The sequence below is a fragment of the Lotus japonicus genome, chromosome 3, assembly GCF_012489685.1.
Source record: "Lotus japonicus ecotype B-129 chromosome 3, LjGifu_v1.2".
Lineage (NCBI taxonomy): Eukaryota > Viridiplantae > Streptophyta > Magnoliopsida > Fabales > Fabaceae > Lotus > Lotus japonicus.
In genome coordinates, this window is record NC_080043.1 from 74,058,257 (window position 1) to 74,079,878 (window position 21,622).

Genomic DNA, 21,622 nt, shown 5'->3' on the forward strand with positions numbered 1-21,622 from the left:
GGGCGGGCTAGACTTTTCCAACCCGCGCCTCATGCGGGCTAGCCCGCCCCACCCCGCTTTTATGCGGGTTGAGTGCGGGGCGGGGCGGTGCGGGGCGGGTTGCCCGCCTTGACACCCCTAGTTGTGACACGTGATAAACAATAAAAATAAAAATATTATTATTTCAAAAGTACTTTATATTAAAATTATTATATGAGTAGATAAATAATTTTTTAAATAATAGGATATGAAAATATTAAATTAATCTATGCCTGCCCAAAATTATTCATCTGTGGTTTTTTTTTTTTGAGTTTATGCCTACCCAAAATTTATAGCAACTAAATTCAAAGAGATAAAGTGGTAACAAAAAGAACTTCATACAAAACCTTATTCAGCTAAGCCAACATTCATCATCAGGATACAAAATTAATACCAACCTTAAAACTAAAATGAATAAAGCACACAATTTTTAAAATAAATAATAAAAAACCTTCATTTCCTATCACTTACAGCAATTAGCAAATAACACCATCATTTTATAGTCTTACTTGAAAGTTCTCTTATTTGGCTTATAGATGTCAATGATGAAGCTGCTTCTACAAAAGGCGAGGGAAAAATCCCCTGACAAACATCTTCTCCACCAACTCCTCATGTATTTTTAGCCGCCCAGCCTTCCTTAGCAGCTCTTGAACCATTTCATAAACTTGCAGATTTGGTTTTAGGCATTTTTCTTCAACCATCTCCTTCATCAACTTGTAGGCATTGTTCCGGTGTCCCTCTTCATAGAACATCAAAATCAAGGTGCAGTAAGTGTTCAAGGGTCCTCCCTTTCCTACATGAACAATATAGAACTCAACAACACTTTGAACTACTTAGATAAAAGTGAAGATACCAGAAAATAAAAACACATGAATGGAACTAAGTTAGTCAAACAAATGGATTCAGCACACAAAAATGACTAACAAATCTAAACAGAAGAAGAAATAGATCACAGACACAATTTGGTTTTGTATTTAATCCTAGCACAATTTATTAAAAAATCCAAGAGTTTGTAATTTAACATTTTTTCATGTCATGTATATGATCACTTTTGATGAATAATTAATTTAGAAAGTTGGTAACTCAATCTTGTGATAGGAACCATTATCAGACATTTGAGACTTGAAAGCTAACCTTGCTATAAAAGTACAAAGAGAAGTTTATTAGATTATACTTTGGATAAGCATAATGGACAAAAATTCATAAAAGCCAACGTACTATTTGGCATGACTATGATAGCATAGAATGAAATCCATTAAATATTTGTGTCAGTGCAATTGCATGAGAAAGAACCCCTAAGAATGCTTAGTATGCAGTGCTTAAATCATTACACTACAAGAAATAAGCTAATTCGCAGCGATTTTTTTCCAACGACAGTTAGGTTGTTGCTAAAGATAGCTATATGGCAGCAATATTTTCAAGTTGTTGCCAAAAGAAATTTTTTTCGCGACAATACTAATATTGTTGTAAAAAATGTACTTATCCCAACAACTTTACTGGTCGCTGTGAAATAAGCTAATTCGCAACGACTTTTTTCCAACAACATTTAGGTTGTTGTTAAAGATAAGGTATATGACAGCAACATTTCCAAGTTGTTGCCAAAAGAAATTTTTTTCACATCAACACTATTATTGTTGTAGAAAAATGTATTTATGTAGAAAAATGTATTTATCCCAACAACTGTACTGGTTGCTGCGAAATAAGCTAATTTGCAGCGACTTTTTTCCAACGACATTTAGGTTGTTGCTAAAGATAGGTATATGGCAACAACATTTCCAAGTTATTGCCAAAATAAATTTTTTTCCACGACGACACTAATATTGTTGTAGAAAAATGTACTTATCCCAACAATTTTACTAGTCGCTGCGAAATAAGCTAATTCACAGCGACTTTTGCCCAACAATGGAAAAGTTGTTGGTAAAAATAAGTATATGGCAACAACATTTTCAACTTGTTGCCACAAATTTTTTGTTTTGCCAACAACATTAATTTTGTTGTGAACTTTCCCCAGCAACTTTAATTGTCTTTGGGAAATAGCTATTATATGCCAACAACATTTAAGGATTGACGCAAAATGTATAAATTTATATCATCGAAATGTTAAGTTGTCGAGAATGATAACCATGACAAAGGTTTATATATATGTTTACCAACAATTTTTTATAGTTAAATTAGTAAATGTAATTTTATATTAGCATGTTCTTAGAATTTTTTTATGACAACTATGTTACTAGATAAAGTTTAAAAAATTTCATCTTTATAAAATATGATATGAAAAAGGTAAGTAATTAATAAATAAACAATGCTGTCAAAAAAAAATTTAATAATAAAAAATACATAACTTGTGTAATTATTAAGTGATTGACACATTTTAATATGTCTATAAATTATATTCATTTATAATGTACATAAGTTAATCTCATAAATGAAATTATTTAAGTTTTTGTTATTTATTTGGAAACAGAAAATATATTGATATTAATTTTTAATTCGAGATATGGATATTAGATACTTAGTTTGTTTTTTTAACTTAGATAATTAGTCTGTTGCTATTTTGAGTTTAATATATATATATATATATATATATATATATATATATATATCATGTAGTTATTTGAATTTGATGACTAAAATTAAGGGATAACTAAATAATAGATATGATTTAAGTATAGTTAATTTGGAATAGATTGAATTTGAATTTGACAGGGAGTCTAGTGCTGACTCTCACAACAAGATCTATGAAGTTCCTTTGGTGAAAAATCGAATATCGGTAGTGACCTCTGCCTAGAGATTCGTAGTAGGTGTCGATACTTGTCTTATCTATAGATCTTTGCTAGATCTCGAGGGGATCTCTACTAAGAGATTCGTAGCATGTGTCAAGACTTTGCAAAAGTCATCGAGAGATCTATGTCAAGTCTCAATGGAATCTCTTATGAGAGATATGTAGTAGGTGTCGAGACTTGTAAAAGTTATCGAGAGATCTTTGTCAGATCTCGGAGGGATTTTACCAAGAGATTCGTAGTAGGTGTTGAGACTTTGTAAAAATCATCGAGATCTTTGTCAGATCTCGTCGGATCTCCGCCTAGAGATCTATAACAAGTGTCGAGACTTGTAAGAGTCATCGAGAGATCTTTGTCAGATCTTGGGGGATCTCTTTCGATAGATCCATAGACTTCGTCTAGATGGAATAAACCCAGGTTAGGGCCCGGTACATATCCCCATGAGATTTTTCTCCTAAGACTCCTACACATGGAACGCAATAATAGAAGACAAAGAAAAACAAAATAGAAAGAGAGAACCAGAGTAGAGTAGAGCCGGAAAAAAACAAAGTAGGAGCAGTAGGCCAATCAGGTCGTTCATTAAGATACGCGCCTTCGACGATGTGGGCATCTCCTAGGATTTTGTCGACCTCGTACCTATAAACTCTATAACCCCTCTTTTGTTCATGAAACTCTTCTAAACATTTACTTGAGCATCAGAGTTTCTTTAAAGGTACCACCATGGTCCGACCCTGAAGAAAAGCGATGGGGCACAAATGACGCCTCGCTACTCATCCATCCATGCCAAGTTCCCATAAGAAAGAAACACTCAATTTGGGGTGATTGGTTCGATTCGTTTGGATCACTATTTATATAAGCTCCGACAAACACTTTGCATAAGTGTTTATGTTATAAGATCAAGTCAAATGAACTCTTCCAAATGAAACATGTTTAACATGGAAACATTTTCTACAATTTTAATAGTTTTTAAAGATTACTAAATTTTTATCGTTAACATTTTTTATATAATTTTTTTTGTACGTCATAAAGATAAATTGCACCATTTAGGATTGAACCCGAGATCTCCCCGACCCAACTCATATGTTCCCTAACTCTTATCACTTGAGCTATCATTCAGGGACAATTTTTATATAATTTAATGTCTACTCAAAACTTAATCCTTATAATTTAAAATTAAAATAGTACTGTATCAAAAAAATTAGAAGGTATCTAAAAAATATGTGAAACATTGTTAATGTAATATATATATATATATATATATAGTTTAATGGATATGTATTGTTTACACTAATAACTAATCACAGTGTGTCAAGTAGGAGAATAATTTTTATTTAAATTTTAATTAAAAAAAAATTGATGTGGCGAATTTTAATTGGATATATGGGTGAACAAAGTCCACAATGAAATTTAATATATATATATATATATATATATATATATTTGATGAGAAAAATTAACTCAAAAATTGAGCACTAGTAGACGTGGTGCTCACTTAAAAAAAAAAAGACGTGATGCTGAGTTACTCAAAAATTAACTCCGAATTTCGTTGCAGACTTGATCCATGTTTTCGTCCGAAATTGGTGCAGCACTGATAGACGTGGGGCTCAGTTACTCTAACTTACTTCATATTTCAAAATTTAAGATTAACATCTTTTTATACAGTAAGATTAATTAACATCTTCAAAATGATAATAAAATAAATTATTAATGAATGAACTTATATTTTTATAAAAAAATCTAATAAATATTTAAATAACAAATATTTATTTTGTTTTGAGCACTAATTTTTTTTAAAAAAATAGATAATAATTTACTTTAATCATTTTAAGTAATAATAGTATAGTATTTAAATTATAAAATATAAGTGATTTTAATCTTAATGAAATTCATAAAACATTTCAAAATTGAAAGCTAAATTTTAGGCGCTAAAAGTTTTGGCGTTTCTTTTAGAGTTTTAGGCGCCAAAATATTTTAGTTTTCCTAAAAATACTCCACCTTAAGAAACTGTCTACAAAATTGCTAGGTCCCTGCTTCATTCACACCAAAAAATGGCAGAAATTGTTGCGGCCTCTTGATGGTTTTCTAGTAGCTTCTCTACATCAACCAAAGCTGCTTACGACGCACACAGGTTTAGTTCGTATATTTTTTTAAATACAATCAATTTTTTTGTTTGAGGCATTATAGGAAGACAATCTCACTATTTAATTATTATCAAGTTTAACACAATCCTTACAATTCTTTTATTTTTGTGATTTTTATGCTTGTTTTCCCTTTTCTTTAAAAGCAAGTGTAGATTGGAAAAAGGTAGAAAGTGGACATGAAAAGCGATGAAGAATAGAAATGAAATTAAGATAAAGTGAGGCGCAACTTCAAGAAGAGCATAACAAAAAGAAAGAAGAAATGTCTACACGAACGGAAGATAGTCAGAGACAACTTGAAGAATGGGAAAAATAATTTGAAGAAAGAGTGGAGAAACAACTTGGTGAAAGAATGGAAAAGAAATTTGTGGAAATGATGGCGGCCATATTTTTTAAAAGGCACTGGGTAAGTATGAATGAATATCAGTTAAACAATTAACTTTCTTTCGTAAATTCCATTAATTCAGTTAATTCACAGATCATGTATCTTTCTACTTTTTTTTTAGAATAAGGACTCTTAATGAGTTTCTAATTTTATGGTATTCATTTATGCTAAGAATTTTTGTTTGTTTGTTTTGTTTAATTATTCGATGATAAGTTAGTTTTAAATTTTTAGGTGGTTTTTTCAGGGGGTTACAGGTAGGTTGTTAAATTCTTATTTATTTAGATGCTAAATTTTAAATCTTTGAGATTAATTGAGCTGCATTTCTTATCTACTTAATTTGATATTTTTATAGGTTCTCTGTTCCATGAGAATCAGTGTTTCTCATAGCCTGCGAGATCATCAGAATGGAGTGCACCTGAAGTTGGGTTTCTAAATTTCAATGTAGATGGCACCTCAAGTGGAAATCCAAGGCCTAGCGGCACAGGAAGAGAGCTTCGTGAAGAAAAGAAGCGAGTCTTTGGGTTATTTCTCCAAAAAAACGGGGTGAAACTTGGGCCTACGAAGCAGAGATTTTAACGATCCCAAATGCGAGCAATTCAACTTCAGAAATATAATTGTGGAGAGTTGTTCAAGCCTTGCAAAACTCTGTAATTTCCTTTTATGGTGTTTTTGTATGTCTTACTCATTTTATCAATAAAGCTTTCTCTCTTTTCAATAGACCAATGAATAAATATCACTTTTTGCTTTCAATTTTTTTATTTGTTTCGTTGATAGTTTTCTTCAAGTTTTTCATTTTACATACTTACTATAATAATTAAATTAGTATATATAATTAATATAAATCCTAAAAAGAAAAAAATTCATATTTATAAAACAAAATCAGTATTATCAAATCCGATAATTAAAGTTGTTGTTAAATGGTAATAGATCGCTGCGACTTTTGTTATTTATTCGAAATATAACTTGTATATACTTAAGGCTGCGATTTTAATTGTTGAGAAAAAACATCCATATCACAACAACTTTAGTTGTTGAGAAAAAAGATTTTATCGTAACGACTTGATTTGTTGAGAAAACTACTTTATCGCAACGACTTTAGTCGTTAAGACATGTTAGGTATGACAACGACGTGAGTGGTTGTAAAAAATTAGCTATAACAACGACAAATTGTTTAAAATTGCAGCGACAAAAGTCGTTGTGAAATCCTCAACAATGGCAGCGACAATAAATGTTGTTGCAAAACTTTTCGCAACGGGGTTTTTTGCAGCAACATGCAACAACTTTTTTTTGCTGCGAAATATAGTTTTGCCAACGACTTTTCCAATTTAGCAACGACATTTGTTGCTGCAAAAAACCTTTTGTCCAGTAGTAATTAGATGCCTTCTCTTCTTTTGGTTGATTTCAGATAAATAATAAGTGTAGGAATCTAGAGCTATATTTTCAAAAAATCAGGATTCCCAACTGAAAAGAAGCAATGAGAAATCATGTTTCGAAAGCAGAAAATTAAAACTCAAAATATAGAGTTTCAAAAGAACTTTACTAGATTAATTTAAATCTCTGGGCTCATCTGATCCAGAGGTACAAAACTTCCGGAACTTTTGTCTGTGTCTGCTTGTTTAAGAAGGATTTCTCTGATAAAAGGTTTTCCAGAGAAACTGAACCTCCTTTGCAGTGACATGATTGTCTCTGCAGCTGCTAATTGTGTAGCAGGGAAATCTGTGTTTCCCAGGCATGAAATAAGAGTATCCATCACCTCTTCACGGTATATGCTCATCTTTCTTGGTTCATCATAAAAATAGCATGATGAAAGTTAACTCCCTATTACTGGCAAAAGAGAATTTTAGCATTTATGATTTAAGGCAGTAATACAAAAATAGTGTATCAAGTACAAATCAAAGCAGTTCACAAAAGATTTAGCGACATCAAAGATTCATTCCACAAGATCAAGTTGGAGTAAGATTGATGGGAATGGGAATAATGGGAATAAATGTGGCAACCTGAATCTTTCCACACTCCAACACCCGACCTCTCTCTCTCTCTCTCTCAATTCTTGAGTCTCTTCCTTCCATTCTTCTTCAAACATAATATTTGGTCACTTGTAGATCCTTTCTAGACACAACAACAACCATATCTCATCTCCAAAACTCCATTCGAACTCGGAATTGTTCAAGAATACAACTGCCAACAAAGAAATAAATAGATGGGCTGGAGGAGTAGCAGTAATCAGCAAAAAATGAGATAGAGCAGCAATGAATTCCTTCGTCTGGGGAGCCATACGGGACTGGTTCAATTCTTCCAGCAGTGATTTAAACCCAAACACCCACTTGGGTTCCAATTCCACTAATGAGAGGAGTATTGAATCCTTTCTTCTTGCATTGGAGTATTCTTCCCCTTTTTTCTCTGTAACCATGTTTCCACCGAAAATTAGAGTAAATCTCCTCTCTTTTAACCTGTCCTGGCTTTTCCTTCATTTTTGAAGACAAGAACATTGGGAATCCAGTGCCTAAACCTATGAAAGAGGATTTGAAACTTATCTTCTCAGGCTCTGGAGTGGCAATATTAGGGATTGCAGAAACATTTGTGTGAATAAATAAATATCTGGAATGCCAACAAAAAAATGATAACAACAGAGAGCTTTCATATGAAGAAATTGCAATCAAGTAGGGTGATCTTGTAAAATTGGATCTGTAATCCACCATGGCGGTGTCGAGGCTGCTAAAATTTAAGAGCTTGTGCTCTTTCCATGGGCTCCATGTCGTAACGTCTGAGCCAAGCACTTAAATTGACATCCGCGGGCTCAAGGAAAGACGCATGTCGTGGGGCGTGGTAGGGAGATGGAAGGTTGGAGGTTGGAGGAGGAGGGAAGGAAGACGTGTTGCAGTTTCCAGGATAGGGTGCCAAACAAAAATTAAGTGCAATTTCAGGTGTCAATTTTTGATTGAAGAACAGTACCAACAACACCAATGGTACTGTACTTAAGTTTTACCCTATAAAAAAGTACGGATATTTAATAAAATACTATTATTATAAAGAAAAATATTTGGTTTGAATTAAAGATAAAGATAATGGTGAGGAACCATTTACTTCAGAAGTAGCTCGGCAAAAGTTACTTTGCTAATTGAATTATCTATAACACTAGATATTATACCCGTGCGTTGCACGGGTTTACTTACAATATTTTTTAACATTATTATAGTTTAAATAAATAAAAAAAATATTTTTTAATTATAATTGCAAATAAACTGTGTTAAGACATTTCAATAAATTAAACAAGGTGTCAGTTGCAGAGAAGCACTTTTTGGAAGCAGAATTTACAGTAGAGGAAATATGGGATGTGGTGAAAATTTTTGATGGCAATAGAGCTCTGGGACCTGATGGTTTTAGTATGGATTTTTTCAAAAAATTCTGGAATTTAATTAAAGATGATTTGCTCTGTTTCTTCAATGACTTTTTCCTTACAGGGAGGCTGGTGAGGGGTTTAAATTCTACTTTTATAGCTCTTATTCCTAAAGGAGGTCAGCAAGAGGAAATTTCAGACTACAGGCCAATCAGCTTAATTGGAAGTGTCTATAAATTGTTGTCAAAAGTCCTCTCTGTGCGTCTGAGTTCGGTGCTGCCAGGTTTACTAAGTCAGAATCAGTTTGCTTTCACAGCTGGTCGCCAGATTGCAGACTGCTCTTTAATTGCTAATGAAGTTGTTCACACCATGGTTTCAAGGCCAGAAGAAGGTCTGTTATTTAAAATTGATTTTGCAAAAGCTTATGATAATGTTGATTGGGATTTTATGCTGGAGCTTCTGCAGGAAATGGGTTTTGGGAAAAAATGGATTAGCTGGATGCAGGTTTGTGTTTCAACAGCTTCTTTGGCGGTCCTAGTTAATGGTTCTCCTTCTGATTTTTTCAACATCCAAAAGGGACTGCGTCAGGGTGACCCCCTTTCACCTTTACTATTTAATATTGTGGCTAATGGGATGTCTTGTATGCTTAATCAGTTATTAGAAGGAGATGCACCATGTGGGGTGGAATTGGCACCGGGGTTTCGCATAAATCATTTACAGTTTGCAGATGACTCTTTGCTGTTTTCTGATTGTGATGAATTTCAGTTCCAGACTTTGGCCATGGCAATTGAAGCTTTCTTGTACAGCTCAGGTTTGAAAGTAAATTTTAATAAATCAGCGGTGTATGGGGTAAATGCTCCTCCTTCTTTGATACAACAAGCTGCAACTTGGTGGAATTTTAAAATATGACTGCAAAATTGGGCTTATTGAGTTCTCGCTTTTTGTCGTTAAGTGGGCAGTTAGTGTTGATAAAGTCTGTTCTGAATGCAATTCCTTTGTACTACATGGCTCTTTATAAAGCTCCAAAGGGGGTAATTCAGCGACTAGAGAGGATTATGCGTCGTTTCTTATGGGGAGGACCTTCCGGCGAAAATAAAATCATGTGGGTAGCATGGGAAGACTTGTGTAAAGGTACCCGGTTTGGAGGATTAGGAGTTGGTTTCCTTGAATGGAAAAATAAGGCTATGTTGTTGAAGTGGGTGTGGCGTTTTGGCAGGGAGAGAGATGCACTTTGGAGGGAGGTGGTTTGTAAAAAATATGGTTTACCGCTGCAGCTGATATCCTTTAATGTTGATCCTGCTGAGGTGAAAAAATTATCTAAGCCTTTGGCAGACGTGTATGGCGTTTGGCGTGATAGTGGGCAGTGTTTTTAGGGATGGGTTAGCTTGTCAGATAGGGAGGGGGAGTGGTGTGTTTTTCTGGCTGGATCATTGGGTTGGTACTGCACCTCTTAGCGTGGCTTTCCCTCGGGTGTTTGCCTTGGCAGTAAATAAGAGGGCAACAGTGGGGGAGTGTGGTTCGGTTGCTGGTCCTCAGTGGGTGTGGAATATTGCTTTTGTTCGAGATTTTCTGGGTTGGGAGAGAGAACAGTATCATGATTTGTAGGCACTTCTTCAGACTTTGGTTCCGAAACAGGGGGAGAGGGCGTATGCTGATTCGCTCATTTGGAAACATGATAATATGGGCCTTTATAGTGTTAAATCTATGTGTGCAGTAGTAGAAGCTCGATGGTTCACTGAGGATGGTTGGTCAGTACCTCAAATCTTAAGGCCTATTTTACCTTCCAAAATTGCTTTATTTTTGTGGCAGGTACAGAAGAACAGAATAGCTTCTAAGGAGAATCTAGCTCAAAGAGGGGTGGTCTTAGAGAATGGTGCGCCCTGCATCTTTTGCTTGTCCACAACAGAGTCGGTGGCTCATCTTTTTTTGCATTGTCCGAGAATTTGGATGTTATGGATAGCTGTGTTACACAGGGAGGGCATTTCCTGGTCTGCTCCAGCATCAATTTCGACATTGCTGGATGAATGGGGTGCGTTGCGTAAAAGTACCTCAAGAATTTTATGGGATTTGATTCCTTATGCATTATGCTGGGAGATATGGATGGCACGGAATAATGTGATTTTCCATGATAAAATTTTTGATCCAGAAGCTATTTGGGAGTCTCATGCATTTTTAATATTTACCTGGATGAGAGCTTGGTGGAAAGATTGTCCTTATGATGCAAATCAGTTTGCAAGGGGTTTCACAAAAATTGATGTACATGCTAAGGTTAGCACGCGGCCTGTCATATCTTGGAAACCACCTCAAGGATTGATTCTGAAATTCAATGTGGATGGTTCTTTCCAATCGGGCAGGGCGGGCATTGGGGGGATTCTGAGGAATAATGTCAAGAAGGTGGCTGGAAAATTCTCTAGAAAGGTGGAGGTAAAACGTGCGGATGAGGCAGAGGTTTTAGCAATCTTATATGCCTTATTATTTTGCCAACAGTTCATGGTATATTCGGTAGAAATTGAGAGTGACCCAAGTCTCGCAGTGGATTGGGTGTGCGGGACAAAAAACAGACCTTGGAATTTAACAAATGAGTTGAATATGATTGACTATTTACTTCCATTGGTGGCTTGTCGTGGGGTATCACATATTTTGAGGGAGGGGAACATGGAGGCGGACAAGTTAGCAAAGGAGGGATGTTCTCGTGAGGAGCCAATTTGACATTATGATGGGCACCAAGGCTGACATAACAATTTTGGTAATTTCTTTTGGTACTGATTTTTTGCAGGGCCGTAAACTAACTGAGTGTGGAAATTCCGGCCATTTTTGCTGCTGTTTTCGCTGTTTTTTGTCGCTGTTTGGAGTTGCTGGCTGCTGTCTTGCTGTTTCGTTGTTTGCTGTTTTGCTGCTGTTGCTATTGCTGTTGCAGATTTCTGCTTTGTTGTTGCTGAAGCTGCTGTTGCTGTTTCCTTGGGTCTGTTTTGCTGTTTGGAGTTGCTGGATGCTGTTTTCCTTGTTGCTGTTTGCTGTTGTTGCTGTTGCTGTTTTGCTATTTATTGTTGCTGCTGTTTCGTCTGGTTGCTGTTTCTATTCGCTGTTTTGATGCTACAGAGATTGGAATACTGTTGTTTTTACTGTATACGAATTTCCTGTTGCCGTTTGGGCTATTTCGCATGTTTTATAGATGCATGGTGGCTTTCCCAAGTTGGTGGTACTCTTTTTCCTTGCTGGGTTTTTTCCCAATGGGTTTTTCTCAGTAAGGTTTTAACGAAGCTCCTTCTTGGGAACATGTTAGAAGCCATCATGCGGGTTGGTGGTGGGTTTGGTGCATTTTTAAGCACTTGGTTTGTCAGGAACCATTCTGTTTCAGATTGTACGTTACTCTTGCCTTGAGTTATTTTGGGTCAAGCATTTTCTTAATAATATTCATTTCGTTTTCAAAAAAAAAAAAAGACATTTCTATAAATATTATTAGATTTTTTTGTATAAATAATTAATATTACTCAAATTTTATTATTGATATTTAATTATTAGCGTAGAAATGATTTTTAGAAATTAAAAAATTTATGAAAAATTATTAAGTTAATTTGAAATATTTAAATTACGTAAAAAAATGTTAAGTGCTAGTGTCATGAAATAAATTTTAATATCATTTTTTATACTTTTGTTATGGAAATGAACACTCAAGAATGATATAAGCCTTAAACCCTAGTAAAGCATGAGTCTAGTAATAGCCTAATCCTTTAGAATAAATGTTGAATGATCCTTTGCAATGATCATAAAGTCCCCTTTTATAGAGGTTACATGAAACCCTAACTTTGCCACTAATGGGGCTTGTTGGGTCGTACCTCACTCGGCCCAACTCCCTTACATACATCAACCGCCCCTGGCGCTTGCCCTAAGGGGGTCCCTAATCTCCTAAGTCCTTTCTCTCGCCCCTAGTGCGTTACTCTCTTTTAGGTCTTGTTCGTCCCTGGGCAAGTTCCTCTAGGGTGTGGGGGGCTCGCCGAATCCAACTTTTTACCAAGAAAGTCATTTGTTGAGACTTGTCAAGGTCAAGAAGAATAAATTAATTTTAAATTTTAGAATTATGATAAGCGATAACATAAATAGCTTAAAATATTATCAAGCGAATTTAAATTTATTTAACTTATTTGGTTTCCGAATGTTTTCTCAAAGCCGATAGCCAAGAGACTTATAATCTCTCGAGGTTCTACGATCACATTAAATGGATATGCCTCTCACAACGAACATTTATTCAACTTTGACCATTATTATTTTTCTCTATTATGCTTCCTTCAGTAATTTTTTTTTACAACAAAAGTTGAATATTATTAATAGCAAATGATTCACGAGAACAACCCTCTCATGGATAAGTAATTTTTACTAATATATCATAGATTAAAATTATTATTAGATATTTTTTCAATAATGCACATATATGTTATAGTTAACTTTAAATTCATTTTAGCGGCGCTTTTTAATTTTAAAACTATTTATCTACATTATTTATTAAAAATATTATTTTATTATTAACTAATTTTAATTTTTAATATTTGTCAAATGCAAAACTAAAGAAAATTTCAGTTTTTTTTAACAAAATTAATTTTTAATATTGACAATAATTTTTTTTAGTTTTTAATTTGAGAATTATATGGTTTAGTGCATTTAATACTCTTTGCTAATGAGTTTAATGCAAAAGCTCAAGTGAACTTTACATATATATATATATTATGAATATTTGGATGCCCATCAGAGTTAGGAGTCCATGGGTCAGACCCACATGCATACTTGTTCAACACTCTAAACTTAATAGTATAAATACAAGAGAGTCTACACCTAGCAGAGCATCCCCATCACACTATTTCTCTATCTCTTGTTCCTATATTTTCCTCTCTTATTTACTTGCTTACTCTTTATTCATAACACGTTATCAGCACGATAGTCTCTCCATAATTTCTAAGTGAAAGAGTAAGTACCACTTCCAGAGTAAGTACCACATCCATGTGGAAGGTTATAATTTTTAATTTTTTCTTCTTCTTCTTCCTTCTCCTTCTTCTTCGAATCATTTATCGATGAGTCCATAAGTACCATAGTAATAAACATGAATCCTGAAGATTCATAGCCTTACAGTCCATAAGCACTGTAATTGAATTATTTTGCATGAATCCTGAAGATTCATAGCCTTACAGTCCAGAAGCACTGTAATTGAATTATTTTGCATGAATCATGAAGATTGATAAGCTTACAGTCCAGAAGCACTGTAATTGAATTATTTTGCATGAATCATGCTTGCTTATAGTCCGGAAGCACTGTAGTTGAATTATTTTGAAAGAATCATGAAGATTCATAGCCTACAATCCAGAAGCATTGTAGTTGTTGAATTATTTTGAATGAATCATAAAGATTCATAGCCTATGTGTCCAGAAGTACCGTAGTTGATTTTTTTTACACTACGAATCCTAAAGATTCATAACCTACGAGTCCAGAAGTACCGTAGTTGATTTTTACAATACGAATCCTGAAGATTTGTAACCTACGAGTCTGGAAGTACCGTAGTAGAATTTTTAAAATATGAATCATGAAGATTTGTATCCTACGAATCCATAAGAATTGTATTGAGATATATTCTCTTTGAGCTATGAGTCCAGAAGTACCATAGCATGAATACACAAAGAACAGTTATTGGAGAACTAGAAATCTATATGAATATTAAATCCCAAAAAGATTCAATCGATTTATTAGATACGTTTGAGAGAAATTACTCTATGATTTAGTTGACTTGATCATTCTTCATTCCTTCCTTGATGTGAATGAAATATTATTGAATCTTGCCACCTGAAGTGGAAGAGATAAAGAAAGGTCATGAGATATATCATAATGGGAAGAGATCAAGAAAAGATTCATAAAATATATTATATTATTAAATTGATCTCTTTATTGAATTTACTACTTTTCATATGATTTGTTACATAAATTCTCTTATGATAATTGATTTGTGAAATACTATCTTCTAATTAAAAAAAATTAGATCACGGTTGTATTTTTATTGGTGTCAATATCAGTTTTTTCTATCTCCATGAAAATTTTATGCTTATATAATCATTTATTTAATTTCTGTTATAATCAATTTAAATTCAATTCAAATTATATATATATATTTAAAAGAGATATGATCATGATGAGTTTATTTTTATCTTCAATAAATTAGATACAGTTCCTAAATAAATAAATAAAAATTTACATGAGTTGTGCTTTTTCCAGTCTTTTCATTATAATAACTGATTAATTTTTTTTAGTAAAAATGCAGAACATTGCAAAGCTTGATTTATGGCTAGATAATATGGGAAGAGTTAATCTAATATCAATTGATTTTGGGACTCTTAATAAAATTAGAATTTAATTTTTTTTAATATGTGTAAATATTTATGAGATCATGAACAGAGTATTTTAGGAATAAATCTATGGGTTTGTGATAAAATTATTTTAGTTATTTATAAACAAATTTATTTACATATATTTGGACTTCCTTCTTGTATCGTAAAGTAATAGTTATACAAACTTAGCCTTTTGAAATAAACAAAAGAAGAAGACTCTATAGTCTTTTGTCAATATTTATATTGTAGTTCCTGAAGAACTATGATCAAATTGATTGAAAGACATATGTCTATCATGTAAGCTACAGAAGTAGCTATATCAAGGAAGGATTGAGATATTTCCTGAAGTGAATATTCCAACAAACATGGCAAAAGTTGTGATCATTTAGATCAACGCATGGTCAAATGTCCCTGAAGGACATCCAACGGCATATACGGTATTGTTTCATGAAATAAAACTTTTGTGGTGGCTCTCTAGAAGAAGCCTGTGAAATTTCAAAGCAATATCTTAAAATGGATCATTGACACTCTTGAAAAGATCTATTGATCAATAATCTTATATTTTCTTTTGAAGAAACAACCCCAGATGCGTTTGCAATCCTAAAAATGGTATTTTAATTAATGGTTGATGTGACCATGATAATGACTCCTCATATCGAAAGTCTTCTTGACACAATGTGGTGGTCAGACAACATGTCATATTGACACGGTGATGAAGCGAATTGCAGTGCAATTGCTAATAGTTTGTTGAGGGGGAGCATAATAATATGGTTGTGACTCACACTTAGGGGGGGGATGTTGAGAATTGAAGTGTGAGTTAGAGTCTCACATTGGCGCATGATCTCATGCTTTCTGCTCCCTTTATCTTCCCCTAAATTGGTATCAAAGTATAGAAAGATAAGGAGCAATATAAAAACTGTTGTTAGATATTGCTTGGATCGGTAGTAATCCAGACATGTAAATATGTCAAACCTATTGCGTTTTCCATGCGATGAATATGAGTTAAAGGAAATTATGAGATGTAATACTCATCTTGTGACACAATTGTCATGTACTCATATTCCTTATTAATTTGAAAGTCTTGAAGGACTTTATTTACATCTAATTGATGTAATGATAAACTATGGGTTGAAAATATGAAAATCCTTGAAGGATTTAAAATGCCAGAAAATTTTACTTCAAACATTGAAGTATTATTTTGAATGATAAAGTTCTATATATGGAACAAATTGAATGTGATTGGCATGCATGACCGGTTAGACCATCCCGAGTCTTATGATGCGAAAGTATATGAATTCATATGAGTACCCATCGAAGAACCTAAAGATTCTTCAATATAATGAATTCTTATATCTTGTTCTCATTACCAATTAATAATTGGTAAAATATATGGGTTTGAATCCCGCATACTCTTGAGTATATTAGATGCGATACATGTGCATGTATTCACTCTTTTTATGGGTCATTTAAGTATTTCATAAATTTATCGATGCATCGACTAAATGACCAAATATATGTCATCAACTCTCAATATTGATAGAGTGAAAATTCCAATGGTAAATGACATGATTTTGAATATCTAGTTGCACATGTTCGTATTCAAATTATCTAGCTGATTTGTTTAATTAAATGCCTCATATTTATAGCTAGACAATTACATATGAGAACAAAAATCCTTATTTATGGACATGTGATATTGCAATTAGCAGCATTGACACGCATCAAGCCAACAATTCATTAGAATTCTCCCCATTGCAACCGGTTCATGGTCAGGAACCTAATATCTCTCATCTAAGAATTTTCAATGTGCGTTATATATTTTGAATCGCTCCACCACAACGCACTAAGGTGGGACCACGAGGAAAGCTGAGATTATGTAATCAATTTGAGCCAGTACCGATATATATTTTATATCTTACTTGTTGTTTCTCAGCATTGGGGGGAGAGGAAATTAAGCAGCTCTGAAAATTTGTAAAAAATGCATATGTATACTCGCACTATGAACCAGAAGTTCAAAAGATGCATTCTCTGACCTAAAAGGAATTATTAAATTCCTTATATACTGCAAATACCCTTCTCTAACTTGATATCCCAGTTGGAAAATTTGTCATTATTATTAGGTTAAGGCATGCCTAAAACTTGGTTCAAAAATATATATCCTAGAGAAGGATGATGGTCTTGTTGAGGAGGCAAACTATCTTGAAAAGTGTAGAGACTACAAAAATGTTTATTCCTCCTGAAGAGGTTCAGGTACCTGTAATTATTTATTTAAGAGATCTCATATGATTATGTCTCTACAAGTTAACACAAGGAACCAAGAACATGAAGAATTGTCGACATGATGAAGTAGCGCTCAATATTAGAAATATGTGCGAGAATCTTGAACCCGAAAATGAATGGGTGTGATTGGCCATAAATAGAAAGAAGCAATTCATTTGCTGAATTTAAGGGTCTTTGGACCTCATATCTATACCCTAAAGGTATAAAGACGATAAGGCTTAAAGAGTCTTTGTAGTAAAGTGAAATAATGTTGTCATATTTAAGACAAACAAGTGACAATCATGGTGAATACTTGGAGTTACAACTTATTGGTATGGCTCACTTGAGATTGATATCTCTATAAAACTCCTTGAAGATTGTAAGATGCCTAAAGCACACAATTCATGTTCTCAACAATGAACAAATTACTAGATTGAGGCAATCTAGATGATTATTTTCTTAAGGACGGTCACAAAATGACCCAACAAACTCATGCATATTTATGATGAGATATGAGATTGTTTATGTCATAATTAATGTTTATGACAATGATTTATTGAGACTCTAGAAGAGCTCACAAAAGCTGTAGATTTGCTAAAGAAAGAATTTGAGATAAAAGAGTTGAGAATGAAACTTTTGTCTAGCCTTATCAATTGAGTATCTAAAGGATGAAGTATTTATGTACCAAATGACTTATATTGCAAAGGTACTAAAATGATTCTATATGGACAAATCATGTCCACTGTGTACTTTATTGATTTTAAGGTCATTAAATGTAAATAAAGATCCTTTTAGACCTTGAGAAAAGAATGAAGAATTACTTGATCCTGAAGTACTATATCTTAGTGCTATCAAAGCATTATTGTATCTTGCTAGTCATACTCGACTTGATATATCATTTGCTATTAACTTATTAGCAAGATATAGTTCTTCGCCTACACAAAGACATTGGAATGGAAAACAAGTGTTTCGTTATCTTAAAGGCACATTAGATATGAGTTTATTTTTTCCCTTTATGTCCAAGCTTAATCTAATTGGTTATGCAGATGCTGGATATTTGTCTAAATATCTCAAACAGGTTACTTGTTTACATGTGGAGGAACAACCATTTCATGGAGATCTGTGAAAGAAACTATGATAGCCACCTCAGCTAACCTTGCAGGAATATTAGCATTACATGAGGCAAGACGAGAATACGTTTGGCTGAGATTCGTGATTCAATGCGTACTTAATATTGGTGATTTGTCCTCTTGAAAGATGCCGCCAACAACTATATATGAAGATAATACTACATGCACTACTCAATCAAAAGAAGGATACATCATGGGAGATGGACAAAGCAAATATCACTGGAGCTTATCTTCACTCATGATCTACAAAATAATGGTGACATAGACATCCAACAAATTCGTTCAAGTGATAATTTGGCAGACTTATCTACGAAGACTCTTCCAACTACAACATATGAGAAGCTTGTGCAGAATGTGGGAGTTCGTCGGCTTAAAGATTTCAATTAAAATGCATTGTACTCTTTTTTCCTTAACCATGTTTTTTCCCATTGGGTTTTTCATGGTAGGGTTTTTAATGAGGCAGTGTACAAAGACGAATTATAGAATGATGTTCTCTTTTTCCTTCACTAGGTTTTTATCCCACACTGGGTTTTTCCTAGTAAGGTTTTAATGAGACACATTCTTAAGGGATGGTCATCCAAGGGGGAGTGTTATGAATATTTGGATGCCCATCAGAGTTAGGAGTCCATGGGTCAGACCCACATGTATACTTGTTCAACACTCTAAACCTAATAGTATAAATACAAGGGAGTCTACACCTAACAGAGCATCCCCATCACACTATTTCTCCATCTCTTGTTCCTATATTATCCTCTCTTATTTACTTGCTTACTCTTTATTCATAACAATATATAGATTGTTGTGGTGATCATGTAAAAATAATTATTACACGTGATTCGTATAATACAATAAAGGATATTATTATTAATTTGGCTTAAATACTCTAGGGGTCCCTGAAATTGTACCCCGTATCAAAATAAGTCCCTGAAATTTTTTTTTCCGATTCCGAATCCCTGGAATTGTTTTTTTAATCAGAATAAGTCCCTACGCCGGAGAAGACGGTGGTTGACGACGGCGGTCATGGCGGCGCTACGACCAGGGTGTTGGGCTGGCTTCGTCTCGTCCTCAGGAACTCAGTGGTGGTGGTCTCGTGGGCTGGGTCGTCACAGTTGAAGAGAAAAGGCCAGTCGCAAGTTGATTTCTTCTCGCCGGAATTTATGGAGCTTCTCGGTTTCTTCGTTTTAGCTTTGTTTCTTGCGATTTCTTCGCCCAGATCAGATATATGAAGGTCTAGGAGTGTTTTAAACATGTTATTTCATGGTTTGTGGAAACAATGAGGAGGCAACCACTGTCTTCTCCGGCGTAGGGACTTATTTTGATCAAACAAATTTTTCTAGGGACCCGGAATCGGAATTTTTTTTTTCAGGGACTTATTTTGATACGGGGTACAATTTCAGGGACCTACAGAGTATTTAAGCCTATTAATTTTAAAACTTAAAATTACGCACTGAATTTTTTCAAATCATTCAATTTTAGAAATGAAGGTATCAACTTTTCAAAAAAATAAAAGAAATGAAGGTATCAATAATTTAAAAATGGAAATTTATAAATTAGTTTAAAGTAGTTGCACTTTTTAGTTTTTATTTTATAAAAAAAAATTGTATAAAAAGGATACGGCAGTTGTCTATATATAACAAAGATCCTCAACTCACATAGATTTAAGGACAAGAGAATGGCGTGCTTATGTTGCCATCAATTTGCAGTGGTGCTTTTGAGAAAACACACGTCAAGGTCATAAATTCTTTACATGAAAATTTGGACCTAACCATTTACATCAAGTCTAAAGATGATGATCTTGGAGAACATGTTATCCATCCGGGTGATTTCTATGAATGGAGTTTTAGAACCAGCTTTATTGCCCCAACATTATTCTTTGGTACATTTCAATGTGTTCACGAAGGAACTTTTCAGTCGGTTAGATTAAGTGAAAGAGACTGGTATATTTCCCAAGCATGGAAAATATGGGCCTCTATACATGTGGAGGCCCGACCCCTTTTATACTGGGCAATCCTCTAACCCTAACATTACCGTCAATTACATAGTCAGCTGACTAAACGGAGCAGATCGCGTAGATCAAGCTGGACGTCTTGACTTTTCCCTTGACCTTGCCGAGATTGCAACCTATCCGATCGGTTATGTTGACTCTCCCGTGATTATGCCTGGATCCCTCACCATTGAGTTGGCTCTGGAGCGATTGTGGAAGGATGGGCCTCTATGGTGACTGCGGATGATTGGGTCTCGGGGCAACCCGACCGTCTTTATGGCTGGGTCTCTGGAGCAACTCAACTGTCTTTATGGCTGGGTCTTTGGAGAAACCTGGCTGTCTTTATGGTCGGGTCTTTGTAGCAACCCGACCGTCTTTATGACTGTGTCATGTCCACGCGGCCTAAGTCGTAAAACGGTCCGGATGTGTCCCTTGGATTAGCTTGACCAGCCTAGTGATGGTAATGGTCGAGGTATGTTCCTTGGAGTAGCTTGACCAGCCCAGTGATGGTAACCTATCCGGTCCAAATCGCGGAGCGGTCCACAATGGAAAAATGTCACTAAATGGTTTGATATATACAAACGAGATAGGGATGAACCAACTTGCTCACAATGCGATTGGTTTATAAAACAAGAAGGGCCATGTTTCAATGCAGCACCCGCGAGCCCTCAATGTTATCCATGGAATAAGTAATTAGAAATTATTTGTGTTTGATTTTTGTATAAATGAATAAATTGTACGTCCAGGATTGACATAGATAAAGAGAGCTGAATAAAATTTAAAAATTGTTATTCTATATTTTAAGGGTTTTCATGGTTCGATTGATTTGTCCATTTGTACTTTATTTCTACGCTCATTTTCCTTTCTCTTCTCTTGTCTGTGACTTGGAAACCTTCGAGCATCTTCCCTTATCTTCTTTACGAGTTAAGTTATATTTACACTTCACTTTCTCTTTAATTTATTTTTACTCATTTTTCTTTCTCTCACTCTAGTGTTTCCATCTCATCACAAATTAAATCACTCATTTCTCTATATTTTGTTCCGATATCTCACTAAGGGTGTAAGGTGGAGATGTGTTATCAAACATAATTCTTTCTTTCATCTTGAACATGTATTCCTGCAAACTTGTAAACCGCTACGCGACTATCGGTGATGACACCAATCACTGCCAATCACATTTTCTGATATACATAATCACCACAATAATGTTACATGATTCAATTATT

The 21,622-nt window shown here is 34.3% G+C and overlaps 1 protein-coding gene and 1 long non-coding RNA gene across 2 annotated transcripts; both read left to right on the forward strand.

Annotated features, from left to right (window-relative positions):
- The first annotated feature begins 4,851 nt into the window (after window positions 1–4,851).
- Window positions 4,852–6,036, forward strand: LOC130742598 (uncharacterized). Its single transcript, XR_009021206.1, has 3 exons — window positions 4,852–4,926; window positions 5,092–5,342; window positions 5,674–6,036. It is a non-coding gene; the product is annotated as an uncharacterized LOC130742598 (long non-coding RNA).
- A 4,302-nt stretch (window positions 6,037–10,338) lies between these two features.
- LOC130744704 (uncharacterized) lies at window positions 10,339–11,367 on the forward strand. Its single transcript, XM_057596865.1, has one exon. It carries the CDS (start codon window positions 10,339–10,341, stop codon window positions 11,365–11,367), a length of 1,029 nt encoding a protein of 342 aa, XP_057452848.1.
- Window positions 11,368–21,622: the final 10,255 nt, after the last annotated feature.

Bases quoted from the DNA above. Each gene is read 5' to 3' on its own strand.
- LOC130744704 (XM_057596865.1), top strand. From the start codon at position 10,339: ATGGGCCTTTATAGTGTTAAATCTATGTGTGCAGTAGTAGAAGCTCGA.